Source organism: Camelus dromedarius, chromosome 4, assembly GCF_036321535.1.
Source record: "Camelus dromedarius isolate mCamDro1 chromosome 4, mCamDro1.pat, whole genome shotgun sequence".
Classification (NCBI taxonomy): Eukaryota; Metazoa; Chordata; class Mammalia; order Artiodactyla; family Camelidae; genus Camelus; species Camelus dromedarius.
Genome location: NC_087439.1, coordinates 42,054,009 through 42,073,707, shown reverse-complemented (window position 1 = coordinate 42,073,707; position 19,699 = coordinate 42,054,009). Strand labels below are relative to the sequence as shown.

At 35.2% G+C, this 19,699-nt stretch overlaps 1 protein-coding gene across 1 annotated transcript in view; it reads left to right on the top strand.

Moving 5' to 3' along the window:
* Positions 1-19,699, top strand: part of SCN1A (sodium voltage-gated channel alpha subunit 1) — a 117,766-nt gene that overhangs the window by 53,380 nt on the left and 44,687 nt on the right. The window contains exons 3-14 of the mRNA XM_064484878.1: positions 1,582-1,700; positions 3,777-3,866; positions 5,379-5,507; positions 7,246-7,337; positions 8,226-8,495; positions 11,356-11,419; positions 11,971-12,112; positions 12,595-12,801; positions 14,403-14,687; positions 15,664-16,044; positions 17,284-17,416; positions 18,768-19,006. Coding sequence (XP_064340948.1) covers positions 1,582-1,700; positions 3,777-3,866; positions 5,379-5,507; positions 7,246-7,337; positions 8,226-8,495; positions 11,356-11,419; positions 11,971-12,112; positions 12,595-12,801; positions 14,403-14,687; positions 15,664-16,044; positions 17,284-17,416; positions 18,768-19,006 — 2,151 coding nt within the window. The remainder of the gene's footprint in view (positions 1-1,581; positions 1,701-3,776; positions 3,867-5,378; positions 5,508-7,245; positions 7,338-8,225; positions 8,496-11,355; positions 11,420-11,970; positions 12,113-12,594; positions 12,802-14,402; positions 14,688-15,663; positions 16,045-17,283; positions 17,417-18,767; positions 19,007-19,699) is intronic.

Sequence of the window (19,699 nt, the reverse complement as noted above, 5' to 3'; positions counted from 1 at the left end):
ATGAAGGGGGAAAATACAGAATCAAAGTTAAATGCAGAGCAATGCTTCTCAGACTCTCTGTTGTGAAGGTGAAGTCCCTTTACAATGAAACTAATTTCCAGAAAATTGAAATGAAAAACAGACCCACAAAGTACGCTCTCCTTTTTTTTTTTTTTAATTAACACGTTCAACAGATTTAAAATTAGTTTGCCAAATTGTCTTACAAGGTTCTAAACACTTGCTCTCAATGTCTTGTCACAGACAAGGAACAAACTGGAGACCAGCACTGGCTGGAAGAGCATTTTCACAGCCCTGATTTGGGGCACTTCTGCACATACCAGCCAGGAAGCACTGTTTTCAAACAGCATCTCAGTAAATGTTTTGGAGTGATTACTCTACTTGAATTTAGAAAACCCTGAAGGTAGAGGGGAAAAGAAATGAGAAATCTGTGAATGATCTGAAGACTAAATGGAGAGAATAAATCCTTGTCAAAGATTCTTAGTAGAAAGTTAAACATGTGGTTAATACTTGCTATGTCCTAATGTGACCTACAGAGATATTCATCCTAAGGCGGAAAGAATAGAATTTTTGAAGAATGGGTGAATTTAAATGTAAAAGATTTGAAGTTCCCTTTCCAGGATATGTTCTTCATAGAGAAATAGGCTTCCTCTCCCTACCCCCTAGCTATCTGAATATATATAAAAGTCCTAAGAAGAAGAGAGTCAAAATCCTTGATACAGGATTGTATGTGGCTGCTTTGTTTTTTTGGTGGTGGTAGTAGGGGGGCGGTTTGTGGTTGTTATTTTTATTGTTGTTGTTTTTGTCTACACACTGCTAATTGTGCTCAAATATGTCTAATTTTTGGAATGCTAATTCTATTCACATTCATGGATCCTAGATTCTGCAGAGGCTTTGAGCTTTGCCTCTGTGCTAAGAAAGCACTACATGAAATAGGCAGTCAATTAGGATTAGAATTCAGTGTGTCAGCTAACTCAGAAATCCCAATACAGAATTTAGCACTCCTGGTCAACGGATACTCTTGAGGGAGGTTGGCCTCCAGAAATCAATTATTGGATTATATCCATCTAACACAAGGGTGGGTTTGATGGTGGCTGTTTTTATTTCCTATTACAAATAGAGTGATAATGTTCATTTTATAAGCAGAAATGATAAAAGAATATTTCAAAAATAGTATTGTTTTATTGAACGATTTTGCAATCCACAGCATTAATTTTCAAGGTATTTGGGAAAGCTAAAATTGCTATGAAAAAAATATAGTGTCCTAAGATTTGTAGAACAAAATGAAATGTGTACCCATTTAAGACTTTCATTTAACTGAGATATTTAAAATATCAAGAAAATTAAGGAGTTCTCTTGCCTAATTGTCTTACGTATGGTAAAATTATAGGTAAGTATCAGGTCAAAGGTAAGTGATACCATTGGGTATTCTCTCCAGTTGAGAAGAGATCCAGTGAACTCTTCACGGTGCACATCAAAAGTTGTAACATTGAAATGATTCATTGTGACAAATAACAGAAGGTGGGCAGTAGAGTCTAAATGCTTTATACTTTTATACTTCTATGTTGTGTTTCTATCTTACAGACTTTTATAGTATTGAATAAAGGGAAGGCCATCTTCCGGTTCAGTGCCACCTCTGCCTTGTACATTTTAACTCCCTTCAATCCTCTTAGGAAAATAGCTATTAAGATTTTGGTACATTCATATCCTTTTCAAGTGATCAACATTAACTATTTGTACATAATGTATAAGTGCTTTGTAGCTAAACATAACATTAAGTTGGGAAATGTCCATATTCTGTGGTTTTATCACTCTCATGTTGTATTTTCTTTTGTCATATAAGCCTTCATCTTAAAATTTATTAGTCACATAGATGTCACTGAAACTTGCAAAGTCTTTAACATTATATATGCTATATATATCTTTCATATATCAAAGTCTTTAACATTATATATCTTTCTAAAAATACTTATATGTATCAAGTCCTACAAAATCTAGTGTAAAATAGCCGTATTTATTTTTATAATATTGTACAAAGTTTGTGATTATCTAGAATTTGCAGTGAATAATGATATAATAACAAAAACAAAACTATATCCAGAGCTAAGTATAGACATATCTATAATATAAAGCATTTTAGTGTACCTTAGAATAAACTTTTAAGCATATTTTCCACAGGAGACTGTCAGGGGGCTTTGGCCAATATTTAGCTAGTTTTTGAACTTACCTAATGAAGTCTGTGAAGGAAGTACTGGACTATTGGCTGAATTTCAAATTTAAGTCATTGAATTGTGACTCAGCCGTGCAAAACTGATGGCTTAGGAAAGACTCTGGAAGTTAATGAAAGAAGCTGAGATTGTATTTCCAAATGGTCTTTAGGGATTTGGCTTCGTAATTCTTACTGGTGTTAAAAAGAAGGACTCTGCAGCTAAATTCATCTGTTCATTTTCACTGGCAAAACATTCACTTCTGATTGGGTCTCATTTGATGGCTTTGGGAATAGTAAATAGAGAAGTACTGTTGGAATTATCATAAATCTATGCTATCTGATTTTTTTTTTTAAAAAAAGATTCTAAAACTTAAAAAGCCATTTTATTATTAAGCTGATAGCTAGAGATTCCCTAGTGGTATAAATATGTTATAATTAAAGTTCAAAGATTCGAGACATAAAACTCATACGTTTGGGATTTTTACATTATGGAGTTTTCCTTATCTGAGTTTGTGTTCCTAGTGCCATCATGTGGTCATTTGATGAAAACTTTCTGTTTCACTATGGAAAATTTTTGCTTTGGCAGTAAACTGTAGTGGAAAGAATATTGGATGTGAAAACAGGAAACCTGTGTTTTAGTCCTCAGCCAGGTTATCTAATCTCTCTAGATCTTAGGCCTTATTTCTAAAATATAGGGATGAAACTAGTTTTTCAAGCTCCCTCTTAGCTCCATAATTTTGTTATGTCAGTCATTTGTTTCGGCAAACACTTAGATCAGATCTGCTAATATGCAGACCGTTCCAAGTAATTCACACGTGTTAACCCATTTAATCAGTACTGCAAACTGATGAGCTCTACACTTGTTAGCTCCACTTCATTAAAGTCAGTGGACACATGAGAAGGTTCAGTGGCACAGAGGCTGAGTGACTTGCCCAAGCACTTTTATGTTGCTAAGATCACTCTTATGTTGAATTTTAATTACATTCACATCACGTTAAGTCATGGCCTTGAAGAATACTCACTTTTAATCTTATCCAGTGCAGCTACACATGTACAAACTCAGTTAAAATAGAGCAACCTGGCACCTAGCACCATGCAGTAGTTTACATAGTTTTTAAGATGCATTGAGTAATACTGTATCGCATGTATTTAAGAAATTACAATACTATAGGGATGTGCCTTCCTTAACAGTTTACTATTTTAATCACCTGAATTAGTTCATGTCAGTGCTCTCTGCTTAAAAACTACAACTCCAGAGTGCCCAGTTTCCCCACTAACATGCTCTGGGATGGAAAGAGACTGATTTAATAATGGTAGCAAAAGCCACACTTTATACTTATAGAAAGCTTTCTCATACATTATCTCGCTTAATCTATACAACTGCTCCGTGAGGGTGATGTTATTACCCACACTTTACAGATGACAAAACTGAAATTTAAAGAGACTTGCTGACAGTGTATTTGTCACTGAGTCTTGACTAATCTGCAGTTTGAGCTTCTCAGTGTTGGTTTTATATAATATAATACATGGATTTGGGTTTTCTTTTGTATGTTCCTTAACAATAACCTACATTATTCAGCATGCTAATTATGTGCACTATTTTGACGAACTGTGTGTTTATGACAATGAGTAATCCTCCTGACTGGACAAAGAATGTAGAGTAAGTTCAACCTATGTTTGAAACTGCCTACGTGAGTATGTGTTTGTGTGTGTGTGTGTGTTTAGATATATAGACATATATATTTGTATCTATCTATACATGTAATATATGTAGTTAAGATTTAATATCTCTCCTTCACCTGTACTTGCTGGTTACCAGAAGCCCATCATTCATGGACACTCATCACTTTTCCTTTAGGATCTGCAGTGGCCAAAGCAAATGTGATCAAAGTAATTGCAGAAAGGAGCCAATATGGTAAACCTTGGTTCCAGATAATTCCCAGATGAATTCAGTGAGTCTCACACACACCGTGCAAAGATAATGTTGAGCCTCACAGAGCTTTCACTTCCATCAGGCACATTCACTCGATGTCAGGCCTATATCATTTTCAAATGTGGTCACCAAACAATGGGGGGAAAAAATCCCCAAATTTGAGATTTTCAAACTTGAAAATTCAATAGACTGAGGACTAAGCTAACTGAAGTGAAAGCTGGGATACCATTTTCAGAAACCAGATGCATTGCTCCTTGTATTGATGAGTGCTGCTCTGGGACAGCTTTGAGGGCAGAGAGGCCAGACCTGTGATAAGTGTTGCTGGGGCCGTTCACAGTGACTGCTGTTGCCCTGTGGCTGCTGAGCCTTAAAACAACAACCACGGAGGGTATTACAAAGTGCCTTTTCCCTTCTTGGACACTTCTAGGTCAGAGCCAATCAAAAAAGAGATAAAGATTCTGAAGGAAATAAAAAATTTATATACAAAGGATTTCTAAAGTATTAAAGCTAACATGTGAGACCCACGGGTATTCAGTCACCCTCATTTCTGTGCTTTCATCCTCTAAGGAGAAGATTAAAACTTTGGAAACATCAAAGTTTCTACTTGGAAATATTTAATTTCTACTCCTGTAAGCTGAGTAGAAGGTTTAAATTTTGGAAACATCTCAGTTTCCAATCTAAGTCTCAATATTTTATTCTAAATTAAATTTTCACCTCTATGACCCTAGAATCATCCACTTTGATAGTAACAAGTCTTTTTCCAAGCAAGTTAACCTATCTTATCTTGAAGAAAGAAAAAAACTTAAGACTGATTAATTTGTCAGTGTTCCCTCACTCATAACACAGGCTTGAAATTGAGTTTTTTAATTTTCTAAAGGAAAATCATTTTATGCTTCTGCAGTATTATTGATTGGCTACTCCATTGTGTAAATGTCCTGGGTAATTCTCCAGAGGCTCTATTCATTTATGTCAATAGCAAGATATTTCAGACAGTAGCTCGATAGACTTGATGTAGTATGTATTTCTCACTCTGCTGTTAGGACACTTTAAAAACAACTCTTTGTGTGTTAGGGAGTTGAATTTAAATTTAGGGCTATGTTTCACTTCCATAAAATAGTGTTAACCTGCTTAGATTCCTTGTTAAATATTCGTCCACTCCACTAACGGAGTGACAAGAAATTGATGTGCTGTTGAAGAAAATGATTAGTATGTCTACTCTTTTTGGACACTTGTCTCCAGGTACACCTTCACAGGAATATACACTTTTGAATCACTTATAAAAATTATTGCAAGGGGCTTCTGTTTAGAAGATTTTACTTTCCTTCGCGACCCATGGAACTGGCTCGACTTCACCGTCATTACATTTGCGTAAGTGCCTTTTTTGAAAGCTTCAAAAGAGAATAGAGTTTGGCTTCTATAAGGGCCTGTGCTTTTAAAGAATAAGCTTGCTTCAACCATAGATATTTTGGTGTGACTTATGTATTTAAGTTCCGGATTTTGATTTAGCATAACAGAGGTCAAAGTGGCATTTCACTTTGGCATTAAGGCTTTGCAGTAATTGAAATTACAATTTTCACATGTAGCAAACATCTGTCAGCAAATTTCACATGCTGCTTTTTCAACACATGCGCGCGCGCACACACACACACACACACACACACACACACACACACCCTAATATGAAAGCACAAGTGTATTCATAATACATCTGTGAAAATGGCTATTTAAAATTACAGCCACAAACAATTCTGCTGGCCCTACAAATTTCTATTGACCTTACACATATTGTGCACTCTCCCCAGGTTCTTTGGTAGAATAATAGAAAATAAACATCAAAACATTGTAACAAATCAAACTAATAGGAAAAATAAGGTACTTAATATGTTATGTATTTAATATGAAACTTATTTCATCAGCAAATTGATTTTTAAGACTTACAACACTCTCTCTGCCTCTTCCAATTTCTCAGATGATTCTTTTCCTTTCTTTCCCTCTTTCCCTTTGTGATATTCTTGATCTCTTTCTTTACTCTCAACATAAACCTTTTATCCTAACCTCCTATCCAGATACAATCAGTACTATGCACAATTTCTGCAGTTCTGGGGTTTTTCATTTTTTCTGGTGATAGACTTCCTTAAGGAAGAAGAGACTCAGAAAAGTAATAGAAGGCCGCTCAGGAGTAGGTGAAATTAGAGTGTGGAGGAAGGCGGACCAGTAGCATCACCCTCATCCTTTAGGAGCTTCTTGGCCTCTGACAGGTGTCAGGAGGCAGGTGGATGGGTGGAGGAGAAATGGCGCGGATATTGAGGAGAAATGGCGCGGATATTCTCAGGGCTATGATGCTGCCTGTCTCGTCTTAATTCCATATCTAGTCAGGATGAGCCAATGCCTCACTGTTCCCTCTGGCCACAGCTCAAAAGAAGGCGTACTGGGACTACTGTTTCTTGAGAATAAAATAGCTGTAACAGCAGGAGCCAGCATTGGGCCCCCATAAAATATTGCTCTGAATTTGCCCAACTTTCTCTTAATGGTTACACTAGCAAAACCTGACCACATACAGATAGGCGATCAGGCAATCTGTCTAAATTTCTCTTGGATGATTTCATGCATTTTTTAAAAATTGAAACCCTGAAACAATAACCAAGAATTATTTTCATTTTATTTAATTCTCCCAAATTAATGCGATATTGATTGTATTGCTTTCTGAAATGGCAACAGGATTGTATACCTTAAGAAGTTTCCATCTAGTGAATGGCCTTAAATTATGTAAGTAAAGAAAACCACAGTGATAGACCCTGATTTCTAAATTGTCACTTACAATATTATCATTCAGAATCACCATGGAGGTCTTGATAAAAGATCCAAGCAAGTAATATAAATCCTGCTTAAATCTGGAATAACTCTGATTTAATTCTACAGGTATGTAACAGAATTTGTAAGCCTAGGCAGTTTTTCAGCTCTTCGCACTTTCAGAGTCTTGAGAGCTTTGAAAACTATTTCTGTAATTCCAGGTAAGATGTGATCAGTGTAAAGCATAGGCTCCTTGTGCCTGCAGCTCTTTCTTTGTATCCTGTTATTGTGTTTGTGTGTGAACTCCCCATTACAGATATGTGACAGAGTTTGTGGACCTGGGCAATGTCTCTGCATTGAGAACATTCAGAGTTCTCCGAGCACTGAAAACCATTTCAGTCATTCCAGGTGAGAGCCAGGTTAAACACTGAGGCTCATCCATCATGTTTTTTCAGCAGCAGTGTCTTTGCTTGACACTCAGCATCACAGAAAATCGGGGATCATAGTCATTAAAATCATCACCATCATAATCATTAAAATTGGGTGTTATTCAGAAAATGAGTCTTATTATCTGAACATAAATTTTTATGTTTTCACATTTTTCATCAGCCTTGGAGTTTAACGATTTCCTGCGTGAGACTCTGTAATACAGTCTGTGTGCTTTGCACTTAAGAGATGTCCTGGGTTTTTTTTTTCCATATCAGTTGTACTAAGGATTTGTTCCCTATTGTAATTTTTTGTTCATTTTAGGCATTGATGAGTATGTATATACAATGCAAATTTTAATATTGGTTAAAAAGACAGGGAAAAGATAATAAGGGGTAGCAAGGGTCTGCATGGAGCGTTTATTATCTTAAAGTACAATGTACTCCAAACCAACACTAGTTTTATACCGAAATCCTTCATACTTATAAGTAGGAATTTTTAAATATTTTCATTCAAGTGATTTGTTATAAAAGTGACAACTGACCGTAATGAAAGTGTGGGGCAAGTTTCATTAGCAAGAAGGAGAAATACGAGACCTGTTCCTTAATACAGGCTTTGTAAAGGCCATGACCTTCCAGCTATTTTCTCCCAACCTGATGGGATAAAGATCTTCACTTCATTGTTTGGATCATTACATTTCCATGGTTTTCTTCCGTAAGCACTTAGCCTTCCATGAAGTGTTGCTCTCCCACTAGCAGTGCAATCATTTTAAGGCATATGCATGGACCCTGTGTTTTCAAGATATTTGTGTAATGCTCTTGTTGTTTCAGATGTTCTGTGTCTCCAGAGTAATAACCTTCTTTCTTTCAGGCCTGAAGACCATCGTGGGGGCCCTGATCCAGTCAGTGAAGAAGCTCTCGGATGTCATGATCCTGACTGTGTTCTGTCTGAGCGTGTTTGCTCTGATAGGGCTGCAGCTCTTCATGGGCAACCTGCGGAATAAGTGTGTACAGTGGCCTCCCACCAATGCTTCCCTGGAGGAACATAGTGTAGAGAAGAATGTAACTATGAATTACAATGGCACGCTTGTAAACGAAACGTTCATTGAGTTTGACTGGAAGTCATACATTCAAGATTCAAGTAAGAATTTACTGTTAATATAGATTTATTTGTTTCATTGTGGATCTGCTTACCATCTAGGTATGGAAAAAAATTTTTTTAGTGATTTAATAACAAGTGGTGATCTCTTCATCACCTGTAATGGTTTGCATATACACTTAATTATTTTATTGATAACTATTCTAATTACGATTCTTAAATGCCATTTTCTGTTGCATCATCATACGGGAGGCTGAAAAATTCAGCTAGAAAGAAATTTTTTTAGGATATTGAGTTTCTGTAAATTCTTTTTCATGGTGATTGAGACAATCAAATGACATAAAATATTTGAAAGTACTTTATAAACTATTATGCAAATGTAACCCATTAAACACTAGTTGCAGAATGTGTTTTATGTACCAGAAACTGCACAGGATGCTAGGAAACTAATGGTCATGGCACACAGTTTCAGGTGCTTATAGTTTAATAGGTTATGTTGATTTTTTTTATGGAAATTAAGTGAGACCCAAAGATAAACATTATTCTTCTATTTGTGGAATAAGAATTGAAAGTAGTATTACATCAAGAGAAGGAAATTAGAGTCACTTAAGCTTTAGGAAAGAGAAATAAAAAATGTCATAGATCTGTGAAGTTACGAGAATCACTTTATCTTTACAAGAGTTTAGATGAAATGAGTCAGACGTTTAAGTAGTCTATTCAAGAAGAATGAAAAAATAATTGTCCTAATAGCTTTTTTTTTTTTAAATTGACAATAAAAGTAAGTAAAAATTTCTCTCTCTATTATATAATTTTAGTATTTGCCAGTAGCAATATTCGGAAAGCAGAGAGTTAGAACGTGATTCATGGGGAAAGGGAACGTCCTTTTAAAGAAAAATGTTAAATATGTAAGACAGACTCTAGATGTGCTTAAATATAGCTATATATTATTTCGAGGGGATGAGTAATACTCAGGAAAAAGTCAAAGGAGAAGGAGAACCTTAGTGACTGGTTATGTGGAACAAGTAGAATTAGTCATTAAGGTTACTAATGGTTTGATAATTCTTAAAGTAATGATAGAATCATAAAAGAACTACTCAGTGTCTTTTTATAGTTGTACCTTGGTTGATACAGATGAACTCTTCCATGATGTTAGTGGCATACCAACAGATAATTTGCAAATAGTTAATTGCTAGATTAAGAAAAATGCCTTATTAAGAAAAATACATGTCTGAGGAATACATATAATGTCCTTTATTCACTTCATATGATGCCTGTAATTCACTGCTGTCGCCAACTCCCTGAAATCTGTTTATTTATTTGTATCTAAGATCAAGAAACTATTATGAGGATGTCATAGGATTTCTTCACTCTAGGGAAAATTTATTGGACTCCAAAGTAAAAGAAATCAAGAACATCTGAGGCTATTTTCAGCTCTAAAAATCTGTTACCATTTTCCCTAACAATATTCCATTTGTTTAAAAAAGATTATTTTAAACTAAATGCAAATATATAAATAAAATAGTTCATCTTTGAAAGTAATAGAAAATTAAAATGGTTAAAATTAAAGATAAACATTATGACAGAAAGTTACATTTTCTTTAGATTAAACTTCTAGATGACTGGATTTAATGGACAAAACTTTACTTATCAATAGTTTGTATCAAAAATTTATCCAGAAATTATCATATTCCTTTCACATTGTTTAATTTTAATTAAAACTTAAGAAATCAAATGATTTAAAATCAATTAAAAATGTTAAAAAAAAACTTAAGAAATCGTATCTGAATCTTCCTGTGTTCAAAGAAATAAAGACATTGAAAATTAAAATGATATTTACCATCAAGTATTTTTGTATCTCTTACAGAACTATGCATATAATAAATTTCTCAGAAAATTTAGCATCTAGAAAATATTTCTTCTTACGAAATCCAAAATTGTCCTTTTTAATGATTCTTTAAATAATTCATGTGTTTCTCTTTTTGTCATCCTTTTTACTTATTTATTCAGTAAACTTTATTGAAAGGTTACTAGGTTCCAAACACTAGAATATGGACATAATTAATATTTAAACTTTTTTTCAAGGAGGAACAGTATTTGTAAACAAATAATTAGAAGACAGTGAATATAATAACAATGGAAGTATATACATGTTACTGGTAGCACAGTAAGAAGACTTCTTAATTAGGCCAGTCTTTAGTGGGAGGAAAGAAGAAAGTATCAAAGAATGATTCATGGAAGAAGTAACACTTTAACAGGATCTTGAAAGAATCGAAGGAATTTGCCAGAGACAGAAAACTTTGAGATAGTGTAATCTTTGCCTATAGTAATTATTTTAGTTTTAGTATTTAAGATCTTTTTTATTTCATTTATTTTAGTAGTTGACATGATATATGCATCCTTTACTATAAGCTGCCTATGATATATCCTATAAGTTGGTAGGATGTAAATTATAATTAATTATTAATCACTTACAAAGTGTTACAAAATACAGAAGACTGTTCAAAAAAGATAAAATCCCTTTATTTTGAAACATGTGGCTGTTTTGAGAAACCGAAGAAAAAATCCCTGTCGTTCTTATCTATTTTTACAGAATGCAATTTTTACTTTTCATGAGGGTGGTGGAAAAACATTGATACCTTTTAAGATATTATGTTAGTACCTGTGATTATCATTAATTTTACAATCATAAAGAACAAATGCATTGAACTATTAAGTGAGTATCCAATCCTCTTAATATAATAGCTAGTATTTGGAAAGAGAAGGGGCAACTACCTGTGGCTTTGCATGAATTATATAATGTATTTAAAATTATTCACTGAACCCTAAAACCAGGGCCTGATCTTATTCTCATTTTGCAATATAATGTAGATGTTCGTCATACGACCTTTTTTTTCCTAAACAGGATATCATTATTTTCTGGAGGGTTTTTCAGATGCACTTCTATGTGGAAATAGCTCTGATGCAGGGTAAGCGTCTGATCCAATAATTTGTATGTGTTTGTGTGCGTGTGTGTGTGTTTATAAACACACACACATGTATTTTCTCTTTTTTTTGTAGAAACTGACCGATAACAGCCAACTAACTGTGTTCATACTAATTTTCTATAATTAAGATTATTTATAAGGTGAGGGATTATTTAAATATTAGACAAGCTTTCTCTTTTCATAAAACAAAAAGCCCTAATGTCTTTTCCCTTAGGTGGGTACATAGGAGCTATGGGTCAACTCTGGAGTGTCCATAGTAGGGAAAATGAACTAGAGATATGTTCACACACTAATTATCAAAGAAAATAGTTTTGTAAAATATTAGAAATGTTATGTAATATTTTAATGATGACATCAAGTGGCTAGTAAAATTATATTAAATCAAAAGTTGGGAAATGTATCAATTATTGATTATACTTCTATCCTTTGAAATAGTGAATCTTCCTAGCTAGATAATATTATAACTATAGCATGCTACCGGAATAAACAGACAGCAGAACTTTTTGTAATACTTCCTTTTGCCCCATTTACAGCCAATGTCCGGAAGGCTACATGTGTGTGAAAGCTGGTAGAAATCCCAATTATGGCTACACAAGCTTCGATACCTTCAGTTGGGCTTTTTTGTCTCTGTTTCGACTCATGACTCAGGACTTCTGGGAAAATCTTTACCAATTGGTGAGAACCTGAAGAGACACACATTGCGTTTAATTGGAAGTATATAAGAAAACTAACTTTCTTATATACTTTCAAACAGAAGGCATGTCCTCCCCTCAACTCCATTTACTCCCTCAAGTATTAGCATTCAGGTGGCAGGTGATAAAAATGAATAAGGCAGATGTAAAACGATGATTTTGGTCTCTTCCTTGACTTTATTCAAAGGCTCAGCAAGTTGATGGAAATCTCCATGGTATTTTATTTGACTCTGTTCTATTCCTGGTAAATACAAGAATTCCCTCCTACAGATCAGAATGTGAATGCATGAGTTAGGGGAGAAGGAAGAGGATGAGGTTAAAGAAAGACAGTCAATGAGGTAGAAGGGGATGTGACCATCATAATTATTTACATCAGAGTCCTATAAGATACACAGTAAGGTGATAGTTGAAGCCACCAGTTAGTGAAATAATATTGAAAAAAAATTGTGATGTTCTTGTTTTCAGACATTACGTGCTGCTGGGAAAACATACATGATATTTTTTGTGCTGGTCATTTTCTTGGGCTCATTCTATCTAATAAATTTGATCCTGGCTGTGGTGGCCATGGCCTATGAGGAACAGAATCAGGCCACCTTGGAAGAGGCAGAACAGAAAGAGGCTGAATTTCAGCAGATGCTCGAACAGCTGAAAAAGCAACAGGAGGCAGCTCAGGTAAATTCACCAAATCAGCTCAGATAAATTCACCAAATCAAATACGTTCTGTTTCACGGTATGAGCCTTTTATATTGTTTAGGTGGTTACTGAAATACTGGAGAGAAAGTGAGAGATAATTGTACTTAAGAAAAGCTGGTAACATGGGAGATTAGTAAAGATTTCTACATTTTGACCATCTATAGATCATTTAGTTTAATTATTCTGATTTTTACAATATTCACCCCAAGAGAACTTGCTTATGCTATTTTAATCATCTTAAAATTTTTAGAATATAAAGGACAGTGTGATTTTTAGGGTCTTCTTACTGAGAACCTTTTCCTGAAGGAGTATACTGGCATTAGGAGAAAATCCCAAGAAATCATATTTTCTTAGGAAAAATGTATTGGTTATTATATGAAAGATTTCATCTGGTTCATAGAAGATTGTCTATTACTTTCTTTTTAAAAATTTTTTATTGAAGTACAATCAGTTACAATGTGTCAATTTCTGGTGTAGAGCACAATGTGCCAGTCATGCATATACATATATGTTTACATATTTTATTACTTTCTTTAACCAAAAATATATTGCCTTTTAATGTGGTTGCTTAATTGCCTTTCTTACATACATAAGGAAGTGATCACATAGTGTAATGTTCTCTGATATAGCAGTATCCAGTATATGAAAGTCATCAATTTTATGGAGATCAGGTAACCTAAGAGTTACTTGTTCTTGTAGTGTGTTAACACTCACCATACAATTCTCTCTCTTTCTATTTAGCATCAAAACTCGTTGTCTTTACTATAGAAGAAAGTTGTTTGGGGAATATTAATTTATTTGCAAGAATCTGTGTATTGAGGGTAATCTTGGAACAGTGATAATAATCCAGAAGTGCCAACCTAGTGCTAGTATGAGTTGTAATCAAAAAGCATTGTTTTCATTCCATGACCACGTGGCCAGGAGGAACCAGCGTTGACTTGAAGAAGTGGGGGATGGTATTTGGAGAAATGAATGTCTTGTCTTGCTTAGTGGAAACTATTGACCCTCCCTTCTCCAGTCTTCTGGAGAGAGCATTGTGGAGGGCTGAGGAAGAGATTTTATCACCTTCCATAAATTTGAATGATGATATTTTGCGGGTATTGGACAACCCTGTTTCAATAACTGGAAGGAGGCCCTTAGCTCTTTATCTCAGTCCTCCTATCTTTGGATACGACCCCAAAGTAACTCCTCAGTTTTTCTTTCATGCTCCAGTTTCTTTTTCAATGAAAAACAAGGCAATGCTAATTAAATACCAATTTTTAGAGTAAATCAAATCCCCCAAAGTACTATCAATGTATGCTCTTGTTGATGTCTGATTGTTCCTTTTGAATATGAAGTTTGCAAAGCATAATACAAACATAATAAATGTTAGCACAGAGAAAACTAAATTAACTCTAAAAGCCTTTATTAGGTGGAAAGGAAAAAAAAAATCCCTATTCTACTTACAGTTTCTTCTGTGTAAGATTGGCTGGAGTCAGCTAAATGTATTTGTTAAATGCCGTGCAAATACTTTGGCTATTTCTTTTTTTTAAAGGTAGTCTTCTCTGGTGCCATGCTAAAACCATGTCTCCCCCATGTAGCAGGCAGCAGCTATAACTGCCTCAGAGCATTCCAGAGAACCCAGCGCAGCAGGCAGGCTCTCAGACAGCTCATCTGAAGCCTCCAAATTGAGTTCTAAGAGTGCTAAGGAAAGAAGAAATCGGAGAAAGAAAAGAAAACAGAAGGAGCAGTCGGGTGGAGAAGAGAAGGATGATGATGAATTCCATAAATCTGAATCTGAAGACAGCATCCGGAGGAAAGGGTTTCGCTTCTCCATCGAAGGGAATCGGTTGACATATGAAAAGAGGTACTCCTCCCCACACCAGGTATGGCGCTGCTGAGTTGAATGATGCGTGGATGAAAATTAGAACACGAAGAAAGGGAGAGAATTAAACACAACTTGTGAATTTTTATCACCTGACTTGACTGCCAAGTTTATGATACTTCAACTGATCCTTTCTGCCCATAGTTATGAGAACATTTTACTCTACATGTATGTAAATCTACAGCTTGCTATAGTTGAGATAACACCAGTTTGCAAGTCAGGAGACCTGGATTCTCACCTGACACTGTCTGCTGGTATTTACTGTAACTAACAACATTTCATCTTTCTGGGCCACAGCCTTTTTAACAAGAAAAAAAAATATGGATATGTGGCTAACTGATCAGTAATATCTTTTGGGTTATTTTATGTTATTTATGTTTTTTACCCCTGACTTCTTTATAAACCATTATGCACACTTCCAAAAATGTTAGTCGTGGTATCCTTTGTCTAAAAGCACATCACTCTGAATTTCAGAAGTTTTAACTTCAGTTTCAACAGCGTGGTGCCTTATAGATAAAACAGGAATAATAATTAATTTAAAATGACTTTAGAAAGATGGACTGAAACAATTTGTGAAAAGTGTTGAAATTTCTTGAAGGGAAGGAGCAGACGGAAATCTGAGCTTATTAAGGTCATGCTGCCGGTGTTTATCGAGTGTTTACAATGTCTCTAGTAAGGTACTTAAGATGTTAGCTTTTGAACTTGAAAAATGGTGGTTCGGGGTTTTGTTTTTCAACATCTTTAAGTTGAAATCTATCTCCCCAGTCACTAATCTCAAGGGCTAGAAACCTTCTCCTTTAAAACTAGTCTAATTTAATCTGGATGCACATAAAACGAGAATGTTAAAAGGGGTGGGTCACATTCTGTTTTGAACGCCGAAATCTCCTTCAACTTAGTCTTGCAAAAATAAAAGCACATTGCCAATGGCCATATTAATAGGATTTTATTTCTTTATGTTTTTGGTTTCAAACTTTTAGTCTTTGTTGAGCATCCGTGGCTCCTTATTTTCTCCAAGACGAAACAGCCGAACAAGCCTTTTCAGCTTCAGAGGGCGGGCAAAGGATGTGGGCTCAGAGAATGACTTTGCCGATGATGAGCACAGCACCTTTGAGGACAACGAGAGCCGCAGAGACTCCTTGTTTGTGCCCAGACGACACGGAGAGCGACGCAACAGCAACCTAAGCCAGACCAGTAGGTCGTCCCGGATGCTGGCCATGCTTCCAGCGAATGGGAAGATGCACAGCACTGTGGACTGCAACGGTGTGGTTTCCTTGGTTGGTGGACCTTCAGTGCCTACATCGCCTGTTGGACAGCTTCTGCCAGAGGTGATAATAGATAAGCCAGCTACTGATGACAATGTAAGGAAGTTTTAAATAGTTCAGGCATGGCTGGCCCATTATTATTGCAACCAGCCAGTGTTTCTACAGAATGGAACCCCTTGAGAATGACTCCTGGTTGGTCAGGCTGTGAATGCACCTGCATCTTGTAATATCTTTAGTATACTAACCAACTAAAACGTAATGCCTCAACACTCTCTTGCATATCACCTGAATGCCTTTACTTATTAAACATGCTAAGGATAAATTAGAGACAATAATAAATGGCTGCCTCCAGTTGGAGGATTTGCTATATACCCATGCTGAACTAAGATACAGGACATCCTCCAAAGCCCTGGTATAAGAGTAAATGAGTGCTTCCTATGTTTAAGTGTAAAGGGTGTATAATAAATCTTTCCAACAGATTCTTCAATATAGCTCTGCTTTAGTTTAGAAGATTTTCAAGAACACTGTGCCTATATAGATAGCTTCTTTATTATCTTAAAATTTCTAGTACTCATATCTGTCTTATTACAAAAAATGCTGATATAGGTCTTCTCAAAACTAATCTAAATGAAGATACACAAATCAGTTATTAATACAGACAGATAAAAGAATTGTCTGTGTGCAAAGGTATGTTATGTGTTTGTGAATGTATACCCAGATGAGGAATTTCTAAACACATGCTGCCTCTGATGAGACTTGGAAATATATCAGCATGATGAGGCATGACTAAGTCAGAATTAGATGACTTATTGCTTTGGTACCCTGGATGAAACTGTTGTCCATGCAGCATGTGTTGTCTTTTTGTAACATACAGTCTGTGTTGTCAGTGACCATCTATGTCTTGTGTCCAGAAAATGAGATGGCAGCTACACGTGTTGTAATTATTTGTATAATTTTTTAAATAAAGGGCTACCTTCTCAAAATAAAATGCCTTGGTCACTTAGATGACTTTTCAAGTTATTCATTTTTACTATTAGTATATAATTGTTAAAATATGTCTCTCAAGAGATTTATCAACTATATCCAAATTATATTATGTCTCAGAAAATTAAGTATTCAGTGAAAAATATCCCTCAGTTTTTGCTGTATGAGTAAATGGTTAACAGTTTGGACATTCCAGGTTAATGATACAATAAGTCAGCAATATCTGCCATCACGAATTAAATATGAACGTGCATGATGCATGCGTCTCATGAAATTCATTGTGTCACATTGGTTGTTTGCTTATCATACTGCTCAAGTTAATCCTTTAATATATTAGCATTTTCTTTACAGGGAACAACCACCGAAACTGAAATGAGAAAGAGAAGGTCAAGTTCTTTTCATGTTTCCATGGACTTTCTAGAAGATCCTTCCCAAAGGCAAAGAGCAATGAGTATAGCCAGCATTTTAACAAATACAGTAGAAGGTTTGTAACAAATTTCTTGTCCATCTCAGTTATTTTCACTGAACTTACATTGTCTCATTTGAAACAAATGTCTCTGTGGGTTGGAAGGAGTATATTGTAAAGAGAATATGATAGGTTTTATTTTAGAGTTACTTGTTACACCTACCCCTATAGTCTAGAAGCTTTAAAAAAGTTACCTCAACTCTGAAATACTGGAATGCTAAAGAATGCATCCTTTGTGTGGCAGAATTCCTTGGAAATGCAGAATAAAGTGTTTTGTTAGGGGTTTCTAATCCTATTATTCATAGTGACCCTCTCTTCTGTTCCACTTAGATTAGGATTTCTCTTTATTTTAGGGAAACAAATCTTTTTTATTGAAGTATAATTGATACACAACACAGTATTAATTTCAGGTATACAACATAATGATTCAACATTTGTATACTTTGCAAAATGATTACCACAGTCAGTCTGGTTATCATCTGTCACCATATGGAATTACAATTTGTGTGTGTGTGATGACAACTTTTAAGATTTACTTCCTTAGTAACTTTCAAATCTGCAATACAACGTTATTGACAATAGTCCCTATGCTGTACATTCTATCTCCATGACTTCATTTTATAACTAGAAATTTGTATCTCTTGATCTCCTCCACCCATTTTGCCCACTTCCCAACACCACTTCCCTCTGGCAACCACCAAGCTGTTCTCTGTATGTATGAATTTTGCTTTGTTTGCTTATTTTATTTATTGGATTCCACATATAAGTGAAATCATATGGTATTTGTCTTTCTCTGACTTATTTCACTTGGCAATCCATATTGTCCCAAATGGCAAGATTTCATTCTTTTTTATGGCTGTGTTTATATATACCACAGCTTAGGACCTCTATCTTCCTAAATACTCTCAAGATTGGAGGGGAGAAGTAGGTCATTCTCACAAAATAAAAATGAATGAAAAAGAAGATTCTTGGCTCACATCGATCTCTGCCCTATCTCTTATAGCCTGAGGATGACAGCACCCCAAACATCAACATAGGATTACACACAGTATCTACACTACCCCAACCCATGTTCCTATTGAGACTTCCTTAAAAGGACCATTCCCTTAACTTAAGGCCAAGTGTGGAACCACAGTATCAATGTATAAGAGAAACAAACCATTCTTTGCTATCTCTGTTCTGTGTTTATGTCTGAAGATATATTTGGGGGGGGGGTCTAAAGATTAAATTCTACAGTGTTTTTTAAATCAAGTTCAAAAGAGGTTGACTATAGCAAATGGAAATGGGTTGATTACTGAAAAGAAGGCTAGTGGATCTGTAAGAAATATACATGTGGAAAAATATCTTTTGATGATTTTTTTTAATCTAGAGCTTGAAGAATCCAGGCAGAAATGCCCACCCTGTTGGTATAAGTTTTCCAACATATTCTTAATCTGGGACTGTTCACCATATTGGTTAAAAGTGAAACATATTGTCAACCTGGTCGTGATGGACCCATTTGTTGACCTGGCCATCACCATCTGCATTGTCTTAAATACCCTCTTCATGGCCATGGAGCACTATCCCATGACGGACCATTTTAATAATGTGCTTACAGTAGGAAACTTGGTAAGCATATTGGAAGGTAAATGTGTTCAGTCTTCAAGTTTTCTGTTTGACAAACTGTTTACATTTAGCAGCTGATAGCAATCTTTCCACCACCCTTCCTACCCACTGGCTCCCCCAAAATGGGAATTACATCCAGCTGGCTATACCCTACTTTTTGCCAAAAATAACAGCAAAGCAAAAACTGGAAAAAAGAGCACTAGGCACAGGCCTGCAGTACTACTTGAAAAGTCATTATTGATATTTGTAACTATTTCAAGATGCAGAAGCAGTTCATAGTTTAAGGACACACTTTTTGAAATGATGTTATCACATTTCTCCACCTGCAGAAGGCTAAAATAAAATTATAGATCTTTTTATCTTGCTTAGTCATCATCATTGTAAGCAATAATTTAACAACTCAAAAATGTCTCCAGCTTTTCCACTTCCAGGATCTAGGTAGGACATGTATTGTTTAGTCCATCTATTCTGTATCAAACCAGAAAATATTGAAAATCTCTAGTACATTTTGTGTGTTATACGATTAGCAAGGGCATTTTTTGGTGCAGGTTGCTACTTAATTCTTTTTCTCTGCTGTGCCTAAAAAACATAAGTTATTAAAGTGTTTGTTGATGCAACTTAGGAATATTAGCTTTTATTTTCAGAAAGAAAGAGGGCTCTAAAGGAATGTATGCATTTTCCTTAATACTTGTTTTG